The sequence below is a fragment of the Clinocottus analis genome, unplaced genomic scaffold, assembly GCF_023055335.1.
Source record: "Clinocottus analis isolate CAN_PGR_092001 unplaced genomic scaffold, fCliAna1.0.p SCAF_6, whole genome shotgun sequence".
Taxonomy (NCBI): domain Eukaryota; kingdom Metazoa; phylum Chordata; class Actinopteri; order Perciformes; family Cottidae; genus Clinocottus; species Clinocottus analis.
The window spans coordinates 12,979,761-13,006,118 of NW_027176218.1; the positions used below are offsets into that span (position 1 = coordinate 12,979,761).

General features: G+C 39.9%; 2 protein-coding genes across 8 annotated transcripts; both read right to left on the minus strand.

Annotated features, from left to right (window-relative positions):
• Positions 1–118: 118 nt before the first annotated feature.
• On the minus strand, positions 119–3,243 carry endouc (endonuclease, polyU-specific C). The gene is made up of 8 exons (XM_068602562.1): positions 3,148–3,243; positions 2,864–2,920; positions 2,673–2,772; positions 2,486–2,597; positions 2,271–2,392; positions 1,061–1,173; positions 721–871; positions 119–609 (listed from the first exon to the last, which is right to left on the minus strand). Exons 1-8 carry the CDS (start codon positions 3,156–3,158, stop codon positions 331–333), a joined length of 945 nt encoding a protein of 314 aa, XP_068458663.1. The 5' UTR covers positions 3,159–3,243; the 3' UTR covers positions 119–330.
• Positions 3,244–4,101: 858 nt separating this feature from the next.
• ppfibp1b (PPFIA binding protein 1b) lies at positions 4,102–24,869 on the minus strand. Of its 7 annotated transcripts, XM_068602554.1 has the most exons (28): positions 24,637–24,869; positions 19,161–19,242; positions 18,543–18,748; positions 17,497–17,586; positions 17,274–17,387; positions 16,582–16,713; positions 15,607–15,699; positions 14,996–15,088; positions 14,200–14,317; positions 13,962–14,006; positions 12,347–12,408; positions 12,161–12,245; positions 11,400–11,539; positions 10,835–10,932; positions 10,340–10,400; positions 9,857–10,022; positions 9,409–9,441; positions 8,653–8,794; positions 8,283–8,414; positions 7,900–8,050; positions 7,665–7,776; positions 7,413–7,501; positions 6,997–7,119; positions 6,748–6,873; positions 6,473–6,661; positions 5,529–5,693; positions 5,162–5,227; positions 4,102–5,060 (listed from the first exon to the last, which is right to left on the minus strand). In XM_068602554.1, exons 2-28 carry the CDS (start codon positions 19,222–19,224, stop codon positions 4,977–4,979), a joined length of 2,979 nt encoding a protein of 992 aa, XP_068458655.1. In that variant the 5' UTR covers positions 19,225–19,242; positions 24,637–24,869; the 3' UTR covers positions 4,102–4,976. The 7 variants fall into 7 exon arrangements, with proteins under 7 accessions (XP_068458655.1, XP_068458659.1, XP_068458658.1 ...); XM_068602558.1 differs by lacking the exon at positions 14,996–15,088; XM_068602557.1 differs by lacking the exon at positions 13,962–14,006.
• Between the last annotated feature and the right edge of the window lie 1,489 nt (positions 24,870–26,358).

Sequence of the window (26,358 nt, forward strand, 5' to 3'; positions counted from 1 at the left end):
TTACAATAATATAATTTAGAGTACTTCATCATGCTATTGGCGCTTTGACAGAAGAAAAGCATCCAAGTGTTTCATCCACATACTTGCTAAACAACTAAATTCATTAAAACTAGTTGACTTTCAAAAACCATCAGTTACTTTTATTGAAATGTATGACAAAGTAATCAAGTTTACAGTGATCTTGATACAAAATTACAGATGTTTATACATATCTATGTCCTATACGAGGAAGGTCTGTGGCGTCTCTACTCAACCACAGTTCATTTCTGCGTAAGCTTATTGGGCATGAACATTATAATGCGAGTATGACTTTGTGTAAGATATTCCACATCAGTGTGAGTGCTGTGGCCGAACATGTCTGCTGTTGCTGCTGAGCAGTTTTGGGTACGCCGTCCCGAGGGAGCGTCCTTGTCGGATGACCACCAGCTCCAGCCGACACTGGTCGATGTTGACCAGCACCGTGGTGCTCCTCTCTGTGTTGATGAGGAAAACGATGGTGAAGATCGCCATCTCAAACTCAGGGCTTGTCCCGATGAAGGCGCTGCCAACGGGCTTCACCAAACCGTGCCAGCTGAACTGGAGGTTCAGGACGTGGTCGTCTTGATCGGGCTGAGGGCAGAAGCACACAAACGTTAATTTCGTAGGATAAAGAATTATTTAGCCGGTTATGTTGCGACAGAAAGAAAGGCCTCTCTTTGGATGATGAACTGGTATACTCACTAAGTCATGGTCCCTGGCCTTGTATCCTTTGTAGTCCAAGTGACTGTTTTTTTCTTGCAGGTAGAACTGGATCCAGTTGTGGAAACCAATGATTTCAGATCCAGATTTTGTCTCCCCAACAAACACATGCTCGAATCCACTGGAGTCCAGGCTGGCGAATGTTTTAGATTAGAGATACCAACAACAACAAAAAACAAAACAAAAATTACTTAGAAACGATTACATAACTTTTTACACAATCAGAGTAAATCTCTTGATTGCTTCCTGTACACACACACACAGATTATCTGATGAACTCAGCAAACACACTGGATTATCTGCTGCTGTTTGGGCCTCTCACCCTGTGTTTCTCTTCCGGTGGTAGAGGTGGAACCAGATCAAAAACAGCTGACTCTTGAAGCGCCTCAGGTCAGAGCTGGACTGACCTTTGCTCACCAGGTACCGATGAGCCCTCTGTGGACAAATCACAATTATGACGTGCAGCTCCATTAAGCTGACCCAATGCAGAGAACAAGCAGGCACGGGCAAAAACATAATCCATATTTAGACATATTTTTATATTTAAATATTTCTAACCTTATAATACACTTTTTAACTTCGCTCTTCAAAAGTCACAGGATTTAAAAATGTAGTGAACTTTAGTATTTGTTGAAATTGTTTTTTAATGAACAAGAAACAGACGAACTGACACTCACTGAGGAAATACTTCAGAGTCTATTTAACAGTATTTAGACACAATACTACTCTACTACTGGTATATACAGCACCAGAGCTATTATCACTCTAATTCAATATTTGTATATTTACTGTCTGTCCATTATCTTTTTTTAAATGTTCTCTTTAAAATATTTGTACACAATATACTGTGTGTGTGTGTGTGTGTATATATATATATATATATATATATATATATATATATATATATATATATATATATATATATATATATATATATATATATTTTTTTTCTCTCTCTCTCTTAGGTTAGACCTGCTTTATACACAGACTCTAAACTTCCTAGTTACTACTTACTAAGTACTCCAATGCACACTGTACTGTCCATGATTGTGTATGTGACAAACATTGTTGTTGTGAGATGATTTTTATTTTTTGATTAATACTAAAATATGTTATTGTCCTCTGCAAAAAAAAGTTAAGTCCTGATGTCATCTACAGCCTTCAGGCCCATCTAACAAGTACAGCATGTTTTTCACAACCGATCCTCATTGGGGAGCCCAGCCGAGGCCAAACAGCATTCCACAGCTGCACACAGATGTTTTTCCTCTCTCTCACATGCTGAAGTAATGTGTTCACTGCTGAACTATGGCTCAACGCCACAAAATGTGGGGGAGCAACACACTGGAAAGAGTCAGTGGGGAACAAAACTACAGAGAATGTATTATATACATTATGTGCTACTCCGAGAAGACATCCACACAAACAAACAAAAAAGATGCAAGGAATAAGGTGTTGTGCAATAGAAACTAGCAAAAGAATTGTCAAAACATGTGGCTGGGTAGATGCAACTGGTCGTAACATGCAAAATATACCTTCATGACTTCTGTCTCTAAGACAGCATCCAGGAAGAGATTAATCTCTGCCAGCTCCTCTGTTGTGACTCGTTCAGCCACGCCTGTGGACCGCTCATAGTTGTCCAGGAGTTTTATCAACACTGCAGGGAAAGAAGTTCAATTCAACACAATAAAGTCTGCAAAGGAGCTGAGTTTTTATGCCCAGAAAGAGAACATAGCGTTGAGACACTCACGGGAGAAGGTGGTTGTGTTCATGAGTATGCTCTCGTTAACGTTAGAGAACAGAGGCTGTGCAGCCCGATCCTGCGCAACATGGCTGCCTGGGCTCACAAAACCGGCTCTGCCCTGTACAGTTGAAACACAGAAAACATCTGTCAGCAGAGGAGCTTAGTGTTGTCAGAGTAAGAATGCGCTTCGTACCTGAACAGAGATCGTGTAGTCGGTCTCTGGCGTCAGGCGATTCACATCCAACGTCCACAGCTCATTGAAAATAGTGGACAGCTCCTGGTTCACAGCTGGCCTGTGACACAAAAGTGACACAACAACTGACAAATACCAGCAAACTCAATTAAGATAGTAACTCATGAGAATGTTCTGTTTGGCCCCTGTACCTCGATGCGTCCAGTCCACTGAGACACACAGCCAGAAGGGCGAGAAGTCCACAAAACCTGAACCACAGGTTTAAATTGTATTATTATTATTATTATTATTAATATGCATTTCCTATGAATACATCAGAGCGAAAATAAAGGAACATTTAGCTAATCAAATGTAGTCTATTGGCTATAAAAAAGAACACATATTGTTATTTCAGACATAAAATAACTTAAGAAATTAAACTGGACTATAGCGATGAAATGAATTGAATTAATAATTGTTCAAAACAACAACACACCTTGCAGCCATGATGCTCCTTGCGGTCCTTGAGCTCAGACTGCAGAGCGCTCTCTGGTCTGTTTCATTAATCCTCTCGTCTCAAGCCGCTCCTCATATCCCGCGGGGTTGTACCGTGTCCAATAAATGCGCATGGGCCAATCTGAACCAACGCGCTCTGATGCAAAGGTTTTGACTTTCTAGCCGCCAGAGGGCGCTCTCTCGTTGATTTGATGCACTTCTGCCAAACGTGTTCATAGACTACAAATGTAGGCTGCAGCTGGTGCTGCAATGAACACATCTTTAACAAGATAAAGTGAATGATCTTCTGTTTTTACACAGGTTTCTTACACGGCTGGCACATAGAAAGCACGGTTTTGACATCAATCTGCGTCAATGAATCGGTTTCTCTGGAGTTCAAATGCAGGGAGGGAGAGCATTCACAACTTTAATTCAGGCTCTTATTAAACACATAAAACAATGCAGTAAACTGGAAGCCAGCAGGGCCTGATGCTGCCCCTCTATGGCAGTAGTTCTCAAACTTTTATCTGTCATGCCCCCCAAAAAATGTAACAAAATGGTCCTTGCTGGATTTCTATTGAAATAACTTTTTGAAAGAAATTCCATCCATGCTTTTTCAAATAATAAAATAAATAGAATTGAAAACCCTTGTAAGTAAACCAGATTGCTATATCAGACAAAAACAAATGAAGTTATATTTGTGAAAAAAACATGCAAAAAAAAGAGACAACTTTGAGGTTAAAAATGTTTTCAAGAAGGACAGGATTATTCCAGTCATTGCTATTTCTTGGCTACAGGTGCATCATTTAGAAATGATTGATAATAGTTTAACTTAAATATTGTGTAACAGTTTGATAATCAGAATATTTCTACTTCCGCTCAACGATTTCTGTGAGACAAACACCAACCAGCGATTCTTTGCAGCTGGACCGCTATTGTTAACAAAAATACAAACTGATTTAAATAACTTTATTGATCTAAGAAATGAATAAACGATTAAAAAAAAAAAAAAACAGAACATTATAACATTATTATTTTGAATACATCTGACATGTTAGATTACAAATCTGAATTTGCAACAACACTTTTCCAAAAATACAGGTTCAGTTACAAAACATTTTATAGTAAAAAATTAATAAACAAGAACGTATATACTGTAAATGTGTTTCATTCAAATACCATGCAATGGTATTCTTTAGGCGTTGTATGATATGCATTGGTGCAAATACATGTAGAATATTACTGTTGAGTGAAAACCTGAAAAATGTTCAGTGTAGTATAAAATATATGACAATTCCCATGTAATTAGCAGGGTTTAGTTCTTTAGAAAACATAGCAGCTGTTTCGGAGTTATTATTTTACACCAACTTCTAAAAATGGGAAAATCTTCTCAGCAAATATCACTTATTTTTTCAATATTCCTACAGTCAAAAAGAAATTTTAAAGACATATATTAAAATCTATATTGGCATATTTCTTCCGCTGGTTGACACTTGCTTCTATCATAAATAGAAATGTGCCTGTACACAACAAGTACAAAATATCTCCAGAAACCAGCTGGCGGGCAAGCAGTGGTGTTGCCCTAAATGTTCCCTAGCTGTCCTCAGACGACAAAGTTCAGGAGTGATAGTGGCTACTGGACTGTAGGCTATCACAACACCATCGTTAAAAAAAAATAAAAAATAAAAGAAGAAATGCTGTAATACTTTTGGCTCATCTTTGAATGTAACACAAAGAAAAATGTGGGGGCGTTGTTGGGGTTTGTTGAGACGAGTCTGTGTGCGAGTGGAGAGGATCGGCACAGAGCTTCATTCACAGCACGACCAGGTCTCACGCGTTGGAGTCCTCGTCTGTTACACTGAGGTTTGGTGAGTTTGAAGCCTCTTGAAAGAATTCATCATCTTTCAGCATGCTCTGATAAAAGGCACAATAAATAAATATATATATATGCATGTGAAACAATATTATCAATGACTACAGTGTGCCATGTGACCTGGTCACTGTTCAATACTTACCGTCAGGTTTTGAATACCCTCAGAGAAAGCTCCGATCTGTCTCACAGTTCCCTCAGAGTCCTCCATCTGTGAAACAAGAAGCAGCTTTCAAAGTCAATTAACTGAAACGCCCAATAGAGTATGGAAAGTTAAGTTGTGTAGACTACTGAGAAATATCTCCTGGGTGTGGAAAACACTTTTTAAGCAACATTGATGACAATTTACACACAATAAAAAAAAGACAGAAGAGCAAACCGGATTAAAATTTGGAGGTTTTTTTTCTCTCCATCTAATGCACAAAATACATGTCTTTGACATATATTTCAGATATACTGTACGTGCAATTAGTTACATCATTGTTTACAGTCCCTTTGAAGAACCAGCTCACCTGTTCTAGCCTGTCAAGGTCATCCTCGTAGATTTGGAGCTCGAAGCCTTTCTGAAAGCTTCGTCCCTTTGGCATCTCCACATCCATTGGACACACGTACTCCTCTGTCTCCTCCTGCTTTTTCCTCCTCAGACTGCCAAAGTTACCAAATGACAGTTTTCTTGGCTGGTATGAGCGAGGAGAGAGAAGACAGAAAAAGTACATATGTTTTGTAAAGCTACACTCCTTTTAGACAATTCAAATCTTAAACCTTTCAATAACTAAGTTACCAGGTTTTTGTGAATACCCAATTGCAGTTTAATAAAAACAAACTTTTTAAATTCAAAGAGAAAATGTGTCACCTTTTGTATGCATGTCCAACCGGTGTTGATTGTAAATGTATTTAATTGAAACAATAAATCCCTCCTTATGGTGCTATGTTGCCGGCAGTGCTTAGATGTACCAAAGTGGATTGGAGGGGTCTTGCCATCATATGCTCTGGCACAGCTCACTCTCACATGCTTTTCATTAGCTGCATAACCTGGCTCAATGACTGAATATACTGACTGTACCACTGTGAAATGTATCCACCATAACATCTTCTGCACTCATATTTTGGGAAGCCATTTTTGTTGTTGAAAACCTTGCTAGTTTGCAATACAAGCTGAGAGAACAAAGTTCTGTTGTACCATCAAAACAGATTGAACATCCACTGAACAGACGCTGTCTTGTTAGGTTTAGAGTTTAAGGAAGTATACAGTTTAAAGAGCCAGTAAGGTCTTTAGGTAGTCTTTTGTATTTCTATTTGAATTTACCATTCATAAGATGTTTCTTGTCATGTCAAAAATCTTAAATCATTATGTAAAATCGAAAATTGGGATTTTGATGGATATTACAAGGTAACCTGTGAAAACCACTGGAAGAAAAGTTCCAGCAGTACTGTTTCGAAAGCAGTCTTGCATTACCTTGACCTTAGTGGTGGCAGTTAACAGAGTGTAGTCTGGGTTTTCTAGACACTCCTGTTTGAGCTGCTGGGCCTCTGAGCCAATGAGCAGGTGGAAATGTGTGGCGAGGTGACGGCGTAGCAAAGTCTTGTTGGGGGGGATGTTCAGCAGTAAAGCCATGGTCTCCACGTTGAACCGTGGCTCCAGAACCTGGAGAGAGAGGAAATTATTAGGAGTGGATATTTTCAGAAGAGAATCTCTGTTCCTCAGGAAGGCTGAACACCAGACCCTCTCACCATCAGGCCTCCGTGCACGCCGCTGCCTCTCAGGTTGGGAGCATATTCAGCAAGGTCTGCAGATCGCAGCCACTCCATAACCCTATGGTTGGTCCATTGGGAAATCTCTGCTGGAGAAATGTTGTTCTGCGGAAAAGGGAGAAAAAAAAGAAGAAAAAAAATTAAATAGAGCTGGCGTATGATCACACAGCTATGCAATACAGAACAGGCTGCTTATTACTCATGTGATATTAAACTAAGTGAATGCACCTCGTCAGACGGCCTACGACGCAAGCAGTTGGGCTCATAGTTGTTGAGTCGGAGCACTTGGATAGCTCTCTTGATACTGAGGTGATGCAGGACACTTCCCACTTTCAGAGAGAGCAGGTCATCCTGAGGAACAAAGACAGACATTAATGACTTAGTGTAAAATTAAAACAATGAAAGCAAAGTTCAGGTTAAACATTTTAAAACCACGTTATGAACTTGTGCAGTAGAATTAACATTTCCAGAAATCTCTGAATAATCACAATTTATTTGAACAGAGGTTTACACTGTGGTGTGACTTTGTCCCAAAGAGGGAGGGAGACACCAGGCTGTCCCCAGTGGAGCTCATCCGACTCTGAATGCAGTAACCCTAATGCAAGATATCAGACCTTCTACTAAGTCTGTGCAGAGACACTCACCACTGTCATGTAGTGCAGCATGCGACCATCCACCCTCCCCTCATCAAATTGGGTCTTATACTGAGGCAAACCAATGTCATCCAGCCATCCTGACAGTGAACAGAAAGAGCAAAATGTCGTAAGGAAGAAGTCAAGCAGTCAAATATAATTTGACGTAAAATTTGTTGAGAAGAAAAAAAGAAGAAAAATAGCCCAAAAATGGTTTCAAAGTTCCTCTGACGAGGAGATCATTGGTAACTCGCTGGTACTCACTCGTTACCCAGTTGTAGTCCAGCTTTCCCTTATTATCCTCCTCCTCTGAGCCGAGGGCCTGCAGAGCCAGCTGCAGCTTCTTCCTGTGCAGCGGATGTTTGATGCCAAGCTCCTGAACATCCACAAGAAGGCAAGTAAAGATTACACAGACATCATCTGAGGGACTTTGTTCTGTAGCAAGTTCAACAACAAGAATGCTTTGCTAAACTTATTAAACTCTTCTGCTTCATCTCACCCTCTCCAGGTCATGCTGTGAGGCCTGCAGCAGCGTCTGTCCAGAGGAGATCCATACACGAGCCATGTTCACATAAAGGCCGAGACCCTGACCCTGCAGCCAGTCGCACACCTGATCCTTTGACCAGCGTGCAAAAGGAGCATCAACATCACTGGTAAATGAAGAAAAGAAAAATAGAAAGTCAAAACTTTAAAAAAAGGCATGCCCATGTAGTGGTCAAAAAAGGAAACAAAGAAATGCATACAAGTCTAAATTGTGTGCGTACTGCGTAGTATATGCATTTTGTTACCAAACAAAAATCATCTGCTGGTTTCTGGATTCCAGCAGTTTGAACAAGCAAACCACACTGTGTCTCATCATTCAGGCTGAATGCACAGACTTACTTGTTTGCCGTTTTGAGGTCACGAGACCAACCCAATCTGGGTCCTGCTGTGGCTCGCACTCCACCTCTCTTGAAATCACCTTCTGGGAGGTTGTCATCCAGGTTAAATGTGGTAGACTGACTCCTTTTTAGCCTTAAAAGATACAGCATTCAATGTTACATCCTCAAAGATCAAATTATGGCCTTTGAGACAGAATTATCTGCATATTTCTTATGTTTCCAACTGAATCTGAAAGTGTTATATATACGTAGTATAGACACATCTATAGGCATTATTCTAAATGCATTCCAAAAAGTTATTTTTATTACTTAATAAAATAGTTATTCTTAAAATTAAGAGTTAAAGATCATATATGTTATTTTCTACTCACTTCCCAAAGAATTTCTTTATTCCTTTGGACTTCTTCCTGCTCTCTGGGGTCGTGGACAACGTGTTGGTGCTGTCGCTGTTAGCCGACCTCTGTGGCAGCCCGGCCAGATCCAGATGGTCAGTGCCCCGTTGCTCGGTTTCAGCTGTACAAACAAATGCCCACAGAAAATAATCAGCATCATGAGAATCCATGAGGGAGATGGAGCTGCTGCACAGGGTCAGTGTAGAGACCTGGAAAACTCAGACAGACACATGATGTCTCCTAGACCTAGACCGAAAGAGAGGTTATGGTGGTGGGCATCAAAAGCAGTACCCTCTCTAGTATGCATGCATCAGACACACCTGATGTCTGAATAAGTCTGGAATAAAAAAGTCTTCATTTATAAGATTAAAAAGTGGCTCATTAGTTTTGTTTTAGATTGTTTTATTGGAGGCCTTCAAGATCCAAATAAATCATTTGATCTGATAATTTGGATCTTGAAACAGATAAGTGTTTGGGAAAAGGTTTGCCGCAAAAAAAAAAGAGAAAAAAAGAGTGTAAACAAATACATGCAGGCACACAGGCAAATGAACACATTCTCTCTCTGTGTTGGGCATTTGTGCAACAATGGGTAGTGAGCAGGGTGTGGCTGTTGAAGCACTGAGCCAGGATGATACAAATAGGTCAGTTGGATGGATGAGTTATAGCAATATAGGATATATTTAGTGTGTCCTTTGTCGTCTTCAACCCTTCAACGACCTGTGGTCTATACTGTACCTAGCATAGGCGCACTTGCACTCCGGCTGCGGTCTTCATGTGTTACAAAGCACACATAACACACGACCCAACAGAAAAAGAACAAGACAAAGGGAAAACATTATGATCGAAATGAGAACCGGATTGTAGCGGTGGAACAAACACAAACAGACATACATGTGTAAAGGACACATAAAAAACACATGAAGGAGGAAGGGCTTCCATCAGCACAGAAACAGACTTCCAGAGTTAAATAGGGACCACAGTTTGTGTGGGCTGCAAATTATGGTCTTGGTCCATACACTACGTTCCATGGGTGTGGCTTGGGAAAATAAAAAGTTGTTCATGGTGGAAGAAAATCACAGTCACTCGATGTTGCATGCCCGTTATCTTAAACGTCAAAAAGACATCAAATACAGGGCGAGTCATCTTTGGAACTTGTCTGCTGTATTATGTGCTTTGGGCTTACCGAGGTTCGGGGTACTGGTTGTCTTCTTGCCCCCACGGATCTTAAAGAAGCCCTTTCCAAAGGATGAACGAGCCTTTCTCGAGCCAAAGCTGTCATCGTCTGTGGTGGCAGGCAAGGTGGATGAGGGACTCATGGGCGGCTTTTCCCTTGTCTCTTCACTAGCATTCTTGCAGAGGACAAAAAAAAAACATTTCATAAATACTGCCCTTCAAGTACTGATGGAACATTTACTGTAAAGAAACAGAAGTAAGTAAGTGGACTGCACACAACATGTAGAATAGTCTCACACGTTACGGTGCATATTAAAGACTAAAAGAACAAACAGTATGAGGCAAAGAGAAGGGAGAGGATGAGTAAGACATGTAACAAAGATACATTTTGAAGAAGGTGAAGGCTACTTGTATTTGTTATAAATCAACAACTTCCTTGGAAGTAATGCCACAAACGAAGGACTTTGTTTGGTTCAAGATTAGTAATGTTTACCTTCTGATTATTGCTCCTATCCAGCTGGTCCTGGCTGCCAGTCTTTGTAGCATCTTGGCTGCTGAAATGCCAAACCATAAAAATATACATTTCACTCATGGCAGTGTGGTAGATTTGCCCATTAGAAGCAGCAGCAATACGTTTTCAAATATTTACAATCTTAGGTCTAATTCTGTTAAAATCTTATCTAGGAAGTAAATAATTGTGTGCAGAGCAGAACAATGGGCGAACCTCTGCCTTAAGGGCTGTGATTACTTGTCATGCAAGTGCACACTACTCTGCCTGACACTGATGCATGGATACCTTTGTATTCATTGCACGACACCACATGTGCATGTTACTCGCCCCAAATCAAATGAATATGAGTCAGTAATTGTCACCGACTATACTGAAAAGCCTTCAGGTCATATTTATCAGTCAAACCATCAATGATAGAAACTTGAACTGCAGTTAATAAATACATGTGAAAGAGGGTACAAGTCTCTTATTTTTAACCTTTCAACATCTGTTGGAGCCGACTCCGATACTCCTTCTGGACCTAGAGGGCTCGGTGTGGGTGAAGACTCTTCATTCAGTCCATTGAGGATCTCCAACTACACACAGATCAGAGTGAGGAAAGACAACAGAAATATACACTTTTAAAAATCAAAGTCTTACAAATTAACTTGCATATTCTTCTGCGGCCATGGGACTACAGCAGCCTACTCGTCTCCACACATGCTTAGAGAACTGACAGCTGATGTTATTCATTTAATGATGTCAAACCTGTCAACACTCATTTCGCAAGTGCGAAATCTATGTGAGCTATTAGGGTTTTTATTGAGCATTTTAGAGTTTGATGATATTTGAAGTTGCTCGAGGGAACAAATGGAAAAACCTACATTACAAGAGTCACTATCAACCTTAACAATACATTAGAAAGATAACAATCTTGGGTTTCTAGTACAAAGTTTAGCATCTTGCATCTCTTCATCAACAATGACTTCTTGTGATATTAGCGACTGTTAGGATGGGTTTTTAGATGCTAGCATTTGTGTCACACACATTATGGCACACAAACCTCATCTGGGCTCCTCCTTTTTAGTTGTTCAACATCTGTAACTTGATACTTTTCTGACTCCGCTAACACAGGGATGGTTGAGAAGAATGCAATGGATTCATCACCATGACTCTCGATGTGCTCGCCATCTTTGCTTTTCTCTGGAGTAGACATTGATTAAGATGCAGATGAAAACATGTACAACATCAGAATCAGCAGTTTTATTTAGCATTGATCAAACCTCAAAACTCAAAAAAAGCCTATCTGATGAGGAGTCTAACTGTGTTTATTATCTCCAGATGAAATGTTTCGCAGAAAGATGATTAAACCAGTGTATCATCAAACAGCAAGCTCAGGGCAATACAAATGCACCCATAGGAAAAAAAGCAGACAAATAGATTTATGAAAATAAAGGTTGCCGTTTGGCTGCCGTTTCAAATTTCAAATGTTAAAGTGTCCTTCAACACACCAACTGGAGCAGTTTTCAAAGCACTCGACCAAATAGACTTGAGAAAAATAAGGCTAACCAGATGTTTCCTGTCTTGGATTATCTCTCGCTAAAGTCTGTGCAAGATGATTTCTATCATATCGTACTGAAATACATCCAGTGACCACCTAGATTGGATATCCAAATAAAAAATATGATATGCTGTGAAAAATACCCTGCAGTACTGTTAAGTATCCATAAAAGGCAGTTAATGGGCTAAACGATGCAAAATAAACAACATAGCATTATAGCCTTTGAGTACACTATTTACGTCGCTCATTTACAGATATCTCACCTTTCTTCCCTTGCACTGACATCACCATCTCTTGAACTTTCTTATACCGCAGTAGCGATTGCTTTAGTTCATCAATCTTTCGATCCTTAAAGTCAAAGACAATTAAAAAGCACAGTGAGGCAAATGTTCCAGGAGAGTTGAATCACTCAATTTGGCACAAAGCGAATCACAACTTCTCAAACGTACCTTCTCTTCATTGGCTGCCATCAACGACTCAACTGCCTTTTTCATTCTCTGCACTTCCACATCTAGTGAGGATAGAAAATTATTCAAGACAAAGAACTGTAGAGTTGACAGTGTGAAGTTTGAGGAGGGGACAAAGAGGATATGGATAGTGAACCTGAACACACAGGGTACAATCAGACCATACAGGCCGCAACATTGCTGACCGTCTTTCCAGTAACATCATAGCCAGATTCTTTGTTTTTACAGAGTTTTCTAAATGAATGAATCAAATCCTTGAGTGAGCAGATTTTTCACCTTGGTAGAACATTTTTGCTTTTCAGAACACACACACACACACACACACACACACACACACACACACACACACACACACACACACACACACACACACACACACACACACACACTTCTCTAAATTTGGATGTATTGCACAGCTATGTTTTAAATCAGATAGCAGTGTGAACAGGTTACCGTCCTAAACTCTAAACTGACCTGCATGTGCAAATGAACAGTAACTTGCAGAACGCTGCTGTACGGAATTGAACATGGAGGCTGATGTTTCATTTATAAGCTGATAAGTTAAGTGCAAGACAAGACATTTTTGAGCAGATGATAATGAGAAAGATGGTGAGGGGATAGAGAGTCAAATTATAAACTATAGCTTGTTTTGGAGCAATGGCTGCCACTTCTATATGTAGGGTGTAGATGTGGAGTCTGAGCCAGATCTGTCAGGACTTCTCGCTGCAAGACATGTCATGTCTTCCACGTTTGCATTCACAAAGTGACAAGTGCCAGAGCAGAACTGTGACAAATGTCGATGTCAAGTGACATAAAAGTCTCAAGAATTCCGATATGATCGAGGTTGAATAGCAAAAGGATAAAAATGTAAAAAAAAGAAGAAAAAAAAAGGATCAGATTTCATGTAATTTGTGCCATTCACATTGTTATGATGATTTTTTTTAAAAAAGAAATCACATATGCGCAAAAAAGAAGAAGATTTGTTTTTTAAGCCTTGACCATTGAACTGTATGTGTGGTCATGTTGAGGAGTACAGTACTAAATGAAAAATGAAATTGTTTTACATATGTGAACGATCACTGATAGGGTATGGCACAGATGCGAAGGCAGCGCTTATGATAATGAACTCAAACAACATTGAACTTAACATGACAGGTTAGCAGGACACACGCTGGTTGTGGTGTGAGCAAAGGAAAGTTGAGAGGAGTTTGAGGAGAGACATTAAGGGGTACAGGAGGTGATTATTGTTGAAGAACATGAGGCAGGAGGATGAGTGAGCAGCCTGAATGGTTATGACAAACAACACAGTTCATTCCTCATTCCTGTTGAAAACACAAAGCAGACATTCCTTGTTGCCGTTTGAGGTTGGGCATTAAAAACACAGCTTTTGGATGACTTTGGTCTTCAGTTCAAAGTCCTCAAACGTTGACAAAAGTTTAACAGATTGGTGATGTGATGCTTTGTGGTCTGGCATTAGCACTCCAATGGGTTACAATGGACAAGCTGAGTTCAGATGGCTCATGCTCGTTCATGCAAACAGGGGTTGAGAGGGGTGCAGTAATAAAGTGCAATAATAAAGTATAAAAACCCCCCTTACGTTTTTCTTTCAGCCTCTTTCTAAGAGTTTCATCTGGATGAGAGACTAAACAGGACAAAAAATGATGAAACAAAAACTGGTTGGCTGCAGATTCTGACTTCTTGCCAAACTAAGCCTACTGCTTTGCCAACTATACATAGATAGTATAACTCAATCATATGACCAGGTTGAACATGAGTGTAAAATTCATGCACGCTGACATCTTCTGTAACGACTGTGATTCGACTGGGTTTCCCACCTCTCTCTGTGGGATCTGAACTGCTCGAGGCAACGTTTTTGAAGCCTGTCTCATCCTGTAGTCTCCTCATATCTCCGTCTTTGCCCTCCAGCTGCCTCCTCAGTATGGCTAGCTCCTCCTGTCCAACAGAGGACAACAGTGAGGGTATTTCCTCCACACACAGACACAACCTCCCCCACCCCCACACTACAAACAAACCACAACACAGAGTTTCAAAGATGCCGACGTGGTGCACAGACACACAGGACACACCTGCCCTGGAGGGGGACATGTGTGAGGTGGGTGGATGGGCACTTATGACTGGGCGGGCTGAGGTAATAACAAATACAGGCCATTACATAAAATGAAAAAGACATGTTTAGGTGACCACAATAGGAAGCAAGCTTAGAGACAGAAAAATTAAACTGTAAGGTTTTAATAAAGATGATCAGAAAACCAGAAACGAATGCAAAGAGGGATGAAGAAAGACAGAGAAATAGATTACTGCCAAGTCTAAAAACAGAAAAGAAATGAAAGAATGCCTGTGGTTTGAAAAATGTGGATATTTTCTTTAGGTGGTCCCCTGTAGAGGTAGAGTTAAATAAGTGGTATTTTTTGACTAATCCTGACTTTGTACATTTTACTGTTCTGCATGGTTTAGTAAATCAAGAGATTTCACTGTTTACAAAAAGTGACATCATTTTGCTGAAAATAATACTGCAAACCCTCAAAAATAAAAACAGAAGGGGAGCCAAAGGGAGAGGTCAAAAACCATAATCATACAGCAAGCAAAACAGTTGTCCTGACAAAAGCCAACCTTCATAGCCTGGAGTTTGTGCTCCTTCTTCTGTTTCTCAAACTGCATCTGCCCCATTTTGATTTTCAGGCTAGAAAGCTTGGCCATTAGCGACTAGCAGTTGAGAGACAAGCCAAGGAAAGGAGAGAATATTGAGATGCAAGACGTGAAAGATAAAAGAGGTCAAGAAGACGGAATAACCGAGATTCAACCGAAGATTTTTACAGAACAAAAAGTAGACACTGCTGACCAACAGGCGGGAACCTTAAAGCTTTGATTGCAAAGGTGCAATTTGTCAACCAAGATCAGACAGAAAATCCAACACCCTTATATTCAAAGAAAAAGGTCTTGAAAACAGCCACCAAAATCTCCAGAAAAAATATGAATAAATTTAATAAATCATACTGGGAGACATTAATAGAAGCAGGAAGCTATCATGACATATACCATGTCAACCTTCTGTCAGGTTAAACTGTGAATTGTCCACAGTTTGAATTATTTTGACAGTCATGCAAGTTGATTGCGAAAAAGTGTGTTTAGCTGGAGGATTCATAAACAGCTAGCAAATAATGAGATGTAAGCCATGAAGAGTTTTTCATATGCACAGAGAAAACTTTCTTGTGACAACTCACCTTTGTGGATTTAAGTTTCATTTCATACTGTAGTTTTTCACTCTCCAGCTCTGTCAATCTGTACCGCAGTTCATTAATTTCCAGAATAAAATCCTGAAAATAAAAAGTGCATATCACATAATTGTAGTAGAATAGCAAGCATAATCTTACAATATGTTTATCTTAAAAGTGAAAATGCACATTAACATGAGCCATAAAGGCTAATTTTGATCTCTAGTCCCTGGCAGATTTATGGCATGAAAGAAAAGAAAAGATACACTAGTAACACATTATTTTCAATCGTCTTTTCATTTTCCAGTTTCATTATGGAAGTACTCAAATTCAACAATTTTAGTTCAAAGTTCCATGAAGTATATGGCAACTCTAGATAAGTTTGAAGGGACTGAATTCCTTGGCGAGTTAACGCTTCAAAAGAAGCAGCGGCCGTAAAACAAAAGAAAGCTGCTTGCAGATGAGAAGTGATTTATGTGCTGTGAGGCGGAACATTGACAGCAGCCTTTTTGTTCCAGCGGGGTGAAGACGACCTCGCTGCTACAACAATAACATCACGTGTTTGAAAGCTTTCCAAGTATTCTGCATGGTTCCTCTGGGAACAGAAAACGCTATAAACTTGTAAACAACCAATTGACATCTTAATGTTTGTCTAGCTTATGACCGAATGGCAGATATTCAAATTAGGGAAAAATAAAATAAAAAAGGTTATCCACACATTTTCAAAGGATGGTTCAGCGAATGATGATGTTTCCTCTAAGATTATTCATCAGAGTTTTTTCTTTTTACTCAAAACACAGATGTTTTGAGACTGACTGAATGAAAGGAGATGTTCCTCCCCCACACAGGTGTCAGATCACATGAATGAGGGCTAGTTTGCTGTGTGTGGTCAAGTGTGTGTGTGTATTGAGGTGAGCGAGAGAAAGGAGAAAGGACAAAGGCAGAAACAAAGAGAATTCCTGTCCTGAGAAAAAGCTCACATACCTCACTATCCCTGAAGCTATCGTCAAAATCAAGTCGGTCCTTCTGGATGCTATTCAGCTTCAGCTTCAGGTTGGACACTTCAGAGATCAGTTCTAGCTTCTGGTTCTCCAGTGCAGTTCTGCACCGAAGCTCCTACAATGACAAAAGAGGGAAGGTTACAAAGAATGTTGGTTGCTGTGTGGTCAATATGCAGCACAAACAACATTGACAGTATAGGCATTCTTGTTGTTGTAAATGTTTAAAATAATAATAGTGAATATTTAGTGCTTTTTGCTAAAGTTAAACATGAAAACTAGACCGCATTACTTCAGTAGCTGACAACAAGCACAAAGAGAAGGCATCCAACACAAGTAAATATGTATTTATCAAACACAGCAGATCTTTGTCTACACAAAAGTTGTGAACTCAGATCTTAAAGATAAAAAAAGTAAGTGTCCGCTCTACACGTGAACTGACGATAGCTTTCCCTACAGGGTGGCTGTTGGTAATGAGCTATATTACAGATGAAACGCACACAAATGCACACACACAAATGCACACACACAAATGCACACACACACACACACACACACACACACACACACACACACACACACACACACACACACACACACACACACACACACACACACACACACACACACACACACACACACACACACACACACACACACACACACACACACACACACCTGTTGTAGCATCTCCTCGGTGGCGTTGAGTTTGTCCCTGTGCTCATCCAAACACAAGTCCAGGTCTCGAATCTTCTCTCCCTGAGCCTCCACCTGGTCTGTCAGCACGCTCACCTGCAAGAAACCAAGAAGTCATTTTTTTTTATTTAAGTAGATTTTATTTCCATTTAAAATATGTCTTTGTGATACTGGTAAGATTATTTAAGAATTGTTGGATGGATACCTGAAGAACCAGTGACTCCTTATCACTTTCTATTCGAGAAAGCCTTTCCTGGTAGTGGTCAGCCCCACTAAGAGAGATGTGCCCGTTGGACTACGCAGACAGTAGAAAATATGGATTAGGCAAAGAAAAAGAACTGACCTTTGACCTTTTAAAGTGCAGACCTGGTTAAGCGGCACAGGCAAGTTATTTATTCTGCTGATCTTAAAAACCTTTGAGGTTGCAGCACCTAATCATGATCTCAGATGAAATGCTTTGGATCAAAGTGTGACTGGCTGCGTTAAGATGCACTAACAAAACCGTACATGGCTGAGAAGGCGGCTCACATTCAGACAGCAGTGCACAGGGTGAGTTACTGCGTTATACAAAAACTCTGGGAGAGCGATGGGCTGCAGGTCTGATAAACGCCAAACACTACTACGGTTCTCAGGAAATACCTGTTTCTTGCAGCACACTGGCTGAGACATTGACCCCCCCCCCCTCCCTACACACACACACACCATCATTTCATTGTCTATTCTCAGAGAACAGTCATGTTTTTGCTTTGCAAACAAGTCTGTCGTCTACTTTTACACAGGACTCTTGGCCCATGCTTGTTTGCATTCATAGAGTTTTATTGCAGAACACAGAGTGAGCACAATCAGAAGCAACCCAGATGTGCTAAAGTTTGTTTGCAGAACATTCTGTCCCTCCATCACAGACTAAACCTCCTCCATGGTGGCACAACTGAAACCGAGTAAAACATCGCAAGTGTTCCTTCCTTTACGTCTAACTTTTTCATCATCTACATTTAGATAAACCAGTTACGCGACATTGCCAGTGAAACTGATCTGATCCCAAGACTACAGAAATGTGATGAGGCGAGAAAGAAAATGAATGTTAATATATTTTACGATCTTCAGTTCCCGTTATTAAACTAAAAGAATAACAAGAAAACATATTATTGATCTCAACTGATGCTTGTATCTGTTTAATATTTTAAACACTGTGTATATATATCTTAGAGTATCTTGTAGCATGTATGGGTCTTTCCTAAATCTACATCTTACCAAGTGACCATGGAGCCACTCGACCAGACTGTCAGCTGTGGAGTCAGGGATCTGGCAGCGTAGACTCTCCCTTTCCTCTGTGTCCATTAACTCCAGGACACTCCTCAGGTCTTCCAACAGGTGAAGCGCCCGCAGGCTGCCCATGAAAGGAGAGGTGGGTGACTGGCAGTCATACATCCCGTTGGAGTAGTCCATTGCCTTGGAGCCTGAGGTAAAGAAGCACAACAAAGGCACAAACACTAGGACTCAGGCTCAGGTTCTGAGGAAATTCACTGTACATACAAATAAAACAACTTTCAACACGTCCTTGTGTAACTCCTTAACTAAATGGCAGTGTGCCTGCCATCACATGAGATGAATAATGATAATAATAAAAATCATGTTATTAGGATATGACCAATAATGGCGCTTGTTTGACATCTGATCCTCTGGAGCCACATCTGGTGATCCTTGCAACAACAAAGTATGGGGAAACTTAAATCAAATGGTCCACTGAGACACAATGAGAGCACAACGCTCACTTTTAAAAGTGACTGCCTGTTTGTTTTCAAATTGATTTTAAGATTTTCCTGATCACTTGTGATGTATGTGATGCTGGATGCAATAGGAGAACTATACCTGCTATAATGCCATCCATCTGCTCCAGGGCAGCTGCCAACATATCACTAGCATCAGCCATCATCTTCAGTCGCTGATGAACCTGGAAGAATAATGATACCATGAAAAAAAAGCTCTTTAGTAGAGAAGCTTAAAAAAAATACAACACTTGCATGGTACCAGGCAGTAACACACAAAACGACAACAAGGAATCTCACATTAAACTGAAAGAAAATACTCAAAACATCCCCAATTATTGTGATTATTGACCCAGCAGCGTGGTGCAATGAATCACAGGTTAGTCGATGGAATAAAGAAACATTATGACAGTTGTAATGTGTGCTCAAGATCTGAATATCAACTGTGCAGAAACAGGACATATCTGGTAGTGGTCAGCTCTCTCGGGAAGAAACACAGTGATGTTGAAGTGGTTACAAAAGGTTCCCACCCAGGAATTATGCTGTGAATGCAGCACATTCTCAACAACCCTCCATGCCTAAACGGGACATTACCTGCTAAAATACAATGTTTGTGAGATGGATTTGAGTGTTCTGAGCAAAATTACAGAAAAGCAACCAACTAAACAGTTGAAATGAAAACTTCTGAAATAAAATGATATCTGCTCTGCTGATTTGTTCTAGTTTCCTGAGCAGGTGATGACTAATGCACTTTTTTAAATTTTGATAAATCAATCAGCCTTTTACCTAAAATATCGGCCAAATAAAAGCCCTGTCATAAGACACTAGACACTCTGTTTGGGTCGGAGTTACATTTTAGTGTCCCAGTCTCGGACATCTGCCCCAGCAGCACAACAGACCCTTTATCTTTGTGCATTTAATTAAAAGGCTCTGCTGTATATTAACACGTGCTTAAAAACGCACACACGCACCTTCCTTTAATCATCAATCTGGGAGTGCCCGTCACTGGGACATAGCACCATTTACAAACTTTATGGAAACCACCCACACACCTAACACTGTTATTTCAGCATTTCTGTGGGCACATTTTCCATTATGTGTAAAATTAGCATGCCCTTAAACACAAGAATCCCCACGCGCGCACACACACCCACGCGCGCGCACTGAGAAGACATGAGAGGAACCAGCATGCCACCAGTCAGCTCTCTAGTAAACTGCTGAGTGGTTTTCAACAGTAAAACTCTGAATGAGGGTAAAAATGCTCCTCTCAGACTGTCTCAGTTATACCAATGGCACAAGCAGAACGCAGAGCAGAAAACAGGATATAACAGTTATCTCCTAAAAAAGGCAATAACAATGTTCTGCTAGCATTTTAAAATGTTTTTTTTCTTAGGTTAGAGAACGATGTACTTACGCAGAAAAAAGAAAAAAAAATATCACAATAAAAACAACATATTTGTGAAAACATTGATAAATTCTGATGCGAACATATTACAAAACAGAATAGGTTATTATGTAAACATTATTTTTCCATACTGGCATTATGTATTTCAAGTACACTTCACAGCTGATTTACGGCGGAGTTCCATTACTTTTCTTGAAATGAAAATTTAAAAAAAAGAGAACAAAATAATAAATAAGTACCTAATAATAAACATTATTCATAAAAAATGATGGATCTCAACGGATGTACTGATGTATACAGCTTTTTGTGGTCTATATGATTAAATATCCTCCGGAGGGAAAAGGGGTAACTGGCATAACTTTAAGTCAAAGCTGAATCCCGTATGGAGAAGCATTAGTCTCTAAACCCAGTATTCTACATGCAAGCATTGTTGTAAAAAGTGTCGCAATTATGTTTTTACAAGTGTTTTCTATCTGCGATAGCAAAGATGGATGATGCGTTGGGTTGGAAATCAATATTTAGTGCCTCTGATGGTGTTTTCCAGATTCTAGACCAGCGAGTTGCAGGAGAATGACCAAAATATATGGGTTGAGTTGGCGAGGGGTTTTACGACATCTGTCGCAACTTGGGTTGGTTTTTGTATCAATTTCAGTTAGTCTTGCTTTGGACAACGTGAGCTTGATGTTGGTCTTTAAATTGTTTTACTTAGTTGTGCAGAGGAAGTACTGTCATTCACTCGCACAGTTCAAAATGTCTTCATCCATGCCCTTTTCAAACTTAACCTCCTGATCAGAGGTCAAAACCAGCAACACCATTGGTAATGAGAAAAAGCTTAAAAACTCACAAGAGTTCAACAACAAATGCAAAGCAGAAAGTCAGTCCTTAACAGACAGAGTTTGGATTACTGTGACTCAAAGTGGAATGAAGGCCTGCAGGGCATGCCCCTAAAAAACCTGAGTCAGCTCTTTTCTCACAGCAGAGAAACAAATGCAGGTAAGGTTAATGGCTTTTAGCAAACAGACTTCAAACACATCAGGTCAAGACCAGACATGCTGCTCAGAAACCTGCTGTCCATGTGTCATATGCTAAACAAGTGTAAAGACCGTCTCTGGGCACTTACACAGCATCATCCTGGGTTCAGTGGACATACGCCTCCAGAAAGATCTCTGCCAAAAGAAAGCCTATTTACAGAAGAGCACTGTGTCCACAGGTCCTGGGATGCCTCCATGGTATGTCAGTCATAACAAAAGAGGGTTGTCTCGCAAGCAGCAGGGTGACTTTGACTACTTTCTCTTTCCTAAACAAAAGCAGTGGATCAGAGGGTTTTAGGCTGCAATAAATTATTTTCTTCATAAATACATTAATTGTTTGTCCATAAAATAAAAAGACAGTTACAGCAGATGCTGTTTTTTCTTCTTCTTTCAATCCACTAATCATTTAAATGTATTTTAGGATACATTATGAAGGAAATATCTGCACATGCATTTAATCTGTTCAAGCTTGCTGTCCAAGGGGACATCTCAAAAATCCCAACAAGCAAGCATCAGTCTCAAAAACAAAGTCTCACTGTCTACTCCTCGAAGCACCATTTACACCAAACATAAGACACAGAGGGGGCTATTGTTCATGACAGTGAGGTATTTTGACTGAGACGCATGAGAGGACAAAAACATAGGAGGAAAAAAAAGCCATGCTCCCGCTACAGTACACACTGCATTTGCAACAACACCTGCCTGCATACTCTTTTCAGACACACAGTGCCTCAAAACCAAAAGAAGAAAAAACGCATTAAAAAAGCAATCTTGCCTTTTGGTGCAAACAGCCATATAATTCATTGAGACATGCAGAGAATAATGAATACAAGGGGGAGAGTGGATCACAATAATGGCTTTTCATATCCTTGAGCTCTTGTCCCTTCAGGCAAGAAGAACCATACCCCATCCTCACAGAACACTACAGAACGCTGAAATGTTCCTAAGGGAAAAGTCCTGAATGACCAGTCAACTAATACTTTTGCACACACAGAAAATAGAAAAACTAAATATAAGCCTGAGGGCTGCTTGTCTTTGATGGGAGAACGTGTTTACAGTGGCCATGCAACTGGCTCCAACAGCTAGTATTCCAGTAGTAAAAGAAATCCCAGAGAGAAGAATTTACAATGCAAGCATATATCATACAGTGGTTTGCTTTACTTGTTCTTTGTATATCCAGGTAATATAAAGAAAATATATGGGCACAAGGAGATGGATCCAAGTATCACCACATGACACAATGACACTTTCCACGTCTTGAGTCATGCAGGCCTTGACTCAGTCTTTACCTTCCCACAATGTTTCCATGAGAAAAGCTTGATGAATGCTCTATTCAGCTCCGAAAAACCTTAGAAAAGGCTCAAGTGTAACAAAGCTTTTCATTAAACGTCATCTAAGTGTGTTTGGGCACTAACCATGTAGGGTGTTGTGCCACACCATAAAACGTGCTTAAAATAGTTATAGTATGAGCGAACTGCCTGCTGTGATTTCCTCTCGTGAGTCGTGACAGAGCTTTTGTTATTGTCTCCAGGTTTAAGGGCACATGAGTGGTGGTGCAGTAAGCAGACCGTGTGTCCGCTGATGCACCAGCCGGCGGCAGGGCGCTGCTCTCGTATAACCTGCAGCTATTTACAACCTGAGTGAGCAGGCAGAATACATCATCACTAATTTTATACCATCGAAACAACGTGGCTTGTATAAAAACCGGGGTGGGTGCAAATCTGAAGAAGCCTTTTCTCTCTCGTTGGACCAGCTGGAAGTAAAAGTAAGAAACCAAGTAGGTACATGGGCAATGCAGTGTTTACACACTGAACAAAAGGTGGAAAATTTTGTTTTTGCAATAAAGATCTACCATGTGATAAAATCTTCAAGAGTTGTATGCATTGGAGCATAGCTGCAATTAATTTATGTTGGACTGCAGCACACATTCTTTTCATATTATTTATGGCTGCACTACTTGAAATTATTTGTCTTAAACCTGATACCCAAAAAAAAACACTGCGCACATCAAAACAGCTTAAAGGTTCACATACACATCTGATGTTTTGTTGTGTGTGTGTGTGTGTGTGTGTGTGTGTGTGTGTGTGTGTGTGTGTGTGTGTGTGTGTGTGTGTGTGTGCCTACCCAGCATCACTGTAGAATGGTGAAATGCAGTGACATGGGGGTGGGTTCCCCAAAACTAAACAATAATCAACATTTTGAAGGAAAACCAGAGTAAAATTACAAAGTTTGACACAACTTCATAAACCCTCTCAAACCAGGCCTAACATAAGCTCAAAATTATTAGACTGACAAGTGTATGTAGGTTCCACAGCAGAGTAATTACCTTGGCATTATCTAGTATGTAGTTTGTTTTGTAAAGCATTTCAGACAGGAGGCCAAACGGTTTAAAGAAGTCAACTGAAGGGCATTACAACAGCTGATCAAATTTCATAGCTTAAAAAAAAGTAGAGTCTGGGACAATTCACCTTGTACAACTCCATTCTTTCTGTACCAAAGTACGTTTATGTCGCCTGCAGTCAGCACCACCTCAGGGTCATAATAAATCATATCAGTGTAGTCTGTGCAAAGAGAGGTGGCCTGAGGCTGTGAGAGTCACGAACTAACCACAACGTCTGTCAGAGTCTGGCGCTGAGGCAAAGTCACAAAGCAACGTGAGACCGACTCTCACACGTCAGAAACCTTTAACCCCGTTAGATGGTCTGGTTCTCTGAAAGCCACGGATGTAATGACGTCACAGTGAAGATGAGACCCCGCCGCTGTGGCGGTTATTTAATATGTTGGTGTAAATTAAAACGTTACTGTTACTTCCAGCTTAAACTCCCATCACTATAAAGTTAGGCTGAGGAGTCACAGTAAACCTAGTTAACGTTGGCTGAATTAGATGAAAATACAAGAACATTGACGATCAACCTTTTTTTTCAATGCAACAAGAGATATACGATTGAAAAAGAACTGGCTCAGCTGAACCAGTCAACTTGTCCCAGGACCCCGGTAACACCAGTAATCTCACGGTAGGAACAAACCAAAACGTGTCTGTGAACGCCACAACAGCAGATTGTTCCGACTAGCTAAGTTAAACGTTAGCAACTTATAAACCTATGTTAAAAGAAATAATAAATCACAGCCAAACATCAACTTACCGAAAGCCCGCTCGAGGTTAATTCGAAATGTCCGTTAGTTTGTTGATTGTTTACAATAATTCCGCTACAACGCTTCTTGGTTTCTGAACTTCTCCGTGCCGACCAGTACTGCCCCCGTCCATCCACATTGCTACGCCATGATGTACCGAAGTGACGACGGGATTGTTGGATATGGAAGTTGGAAAACTTGGGACGTCGTGGCAGGAAAACCCCGCCCCGCTGCTGCCGGGATTGGCCCGGGAGCAGGAATGTATTAAACGATGGGAGTTCTGATGCCTTCCATGTACCATGGGGAAAGTGGGAAATGAGAGAGTCGCGCAGTATATACCACTCACTGTTGACATCAGCAATACACAGGGCGCGAAACTTATTAAAAACCTATTCGTCTTTATTAGTCTGTTTACCACAGGGGGACGATTATATTATATACCAGGAACAAACACAATCAACAGTCGTTTAACGTCCCTAAACGCGTTATACTCAATAACGAAGCAAACATTACATGTTTTAGCCGAAAATTGAAAGCAGCATATTCCTCAAAGTATGGGAGGAGCCTGTGTGTCAGTTTCAGAAGCACCGGCGACATCAAGTGGTCTTCAGTGTCATAAGCAGAATGAGTATATTCTTTACTTCCTCGTGCAAAAACTGTCCAGTTCCAAGTACAATTTACAAATGAAACGTTTTATTTCAATAAAAGTACTGAAGCATTAAGATCAATATGTATTTAATATGCTGAATGCTCCTTTGGCGATTGTTATGTTGCATAATATATTACTAGATTATTGTTCCTGATGCATACATCTAAATTGCAACTTAATGTTATGTAGCTGATATAGGTAGAGCTAGTATTAGGAACTTACATTTGAAGAACATTGCATCATATATATATTTTTTTTTAAATCTAGTGGTATATGGAAAGTTCTGTGTCTGCAAAGTAATTAGTAACTATAGCTATTTGGTCAATGTGGTGGAATAAAAAGCACAATATTTCCATCTGAAATGAAGTGGAGTAAAAGTATTAAGTGATATGAAAATATAATTACTACGCCTGTTTAGGCTGAGAGGCGCAGTAAACATTACAATAGTGTAATGCATTACACCCAAAAGGTTATTTCTCGAAAGTGCAACAATTCATCATTAAATTATAGAGTTTTACAGCCTCTTAGTTCAGACCGCTCTTTAACATATGCCATACAAAGACTTGGTATTCAACACATTTGTGTGGTAATTATGTTTTCATATCACTTAATACTTTGACTCCATTTCATTTCCAATGGAAATATTGTGCTTTTTACTCCACCAAATTTAGCAAATATCTATAGTATTTACCTAGAATTGATTTCAAATATGTAGCCTAGGAAAAGTTAATCTTGCCACAAGGACTGGATATGTAATAATATCAAATGAGAAAGACAAATAGAATTTCATTGTCACATGATGGCCATGTGTTAGAAAAAAAAAAAGAAACATACACTTTTATTAATCCCTTTGGGGAAATTCTTCTACAAGAGAGATGCAATCACATACAGAAATGATCAAAACTACAATCAAATAATGCAGCAAATAAAAATAACAAAACATTGATTCAAAATACAGTTTAAAAAAACATGGCAGAAATGAATGTTCATCGTATTGTGATAACTTAACAAAACAATATATAAAATGTCTAGTGTTCCTCAACTCTATCTCTAAGGTATTGTAATGTAATTTGTCACAGGTAAT

Excerpts from the sequence above, each read along its gene's own strand:
- ppfibp1b (XM_068602554.1), bottom strand. The coding sequence starts at position 19,224 with ATGATGGCTGATGCTAGTGATATGTTGGCAGCTGCCCTGGAGCAGATG. Across the intron at positions 8,051-8,282 it reads GACCTCAAAACGGCAAACAA|TGATGTTGATGCTCCTTTTG; the intron begins GTAAGTCTGTGC and ends TTCATTTACCAG. Across the intron at positions 7,120-7,412 it reads TGCTGCACTACATGACAGTG|GATGACCTGCTCTCTCTGAA; the intron begins GTGAGTGTCTCT and ends TTTGTTCCTCAG.
- endouc (XM_068602562.1), bottom strand. Across the intron at positions 2,773-2,863 it reads AGTGGACTGGACGCATCGAG|GCCAGCTGTGAACCAGGAGC; the intron begins GTACAGGGGCCA and ends TTTGTGTCACAG. Across the intron at positions 872-1,060 it reads CACCGGAAGAGAAACACAGG|CCTGGACTCCAGTGGATTCG; the intron begins GTGAGAGGCCCA and ends AACATTCGCCAG.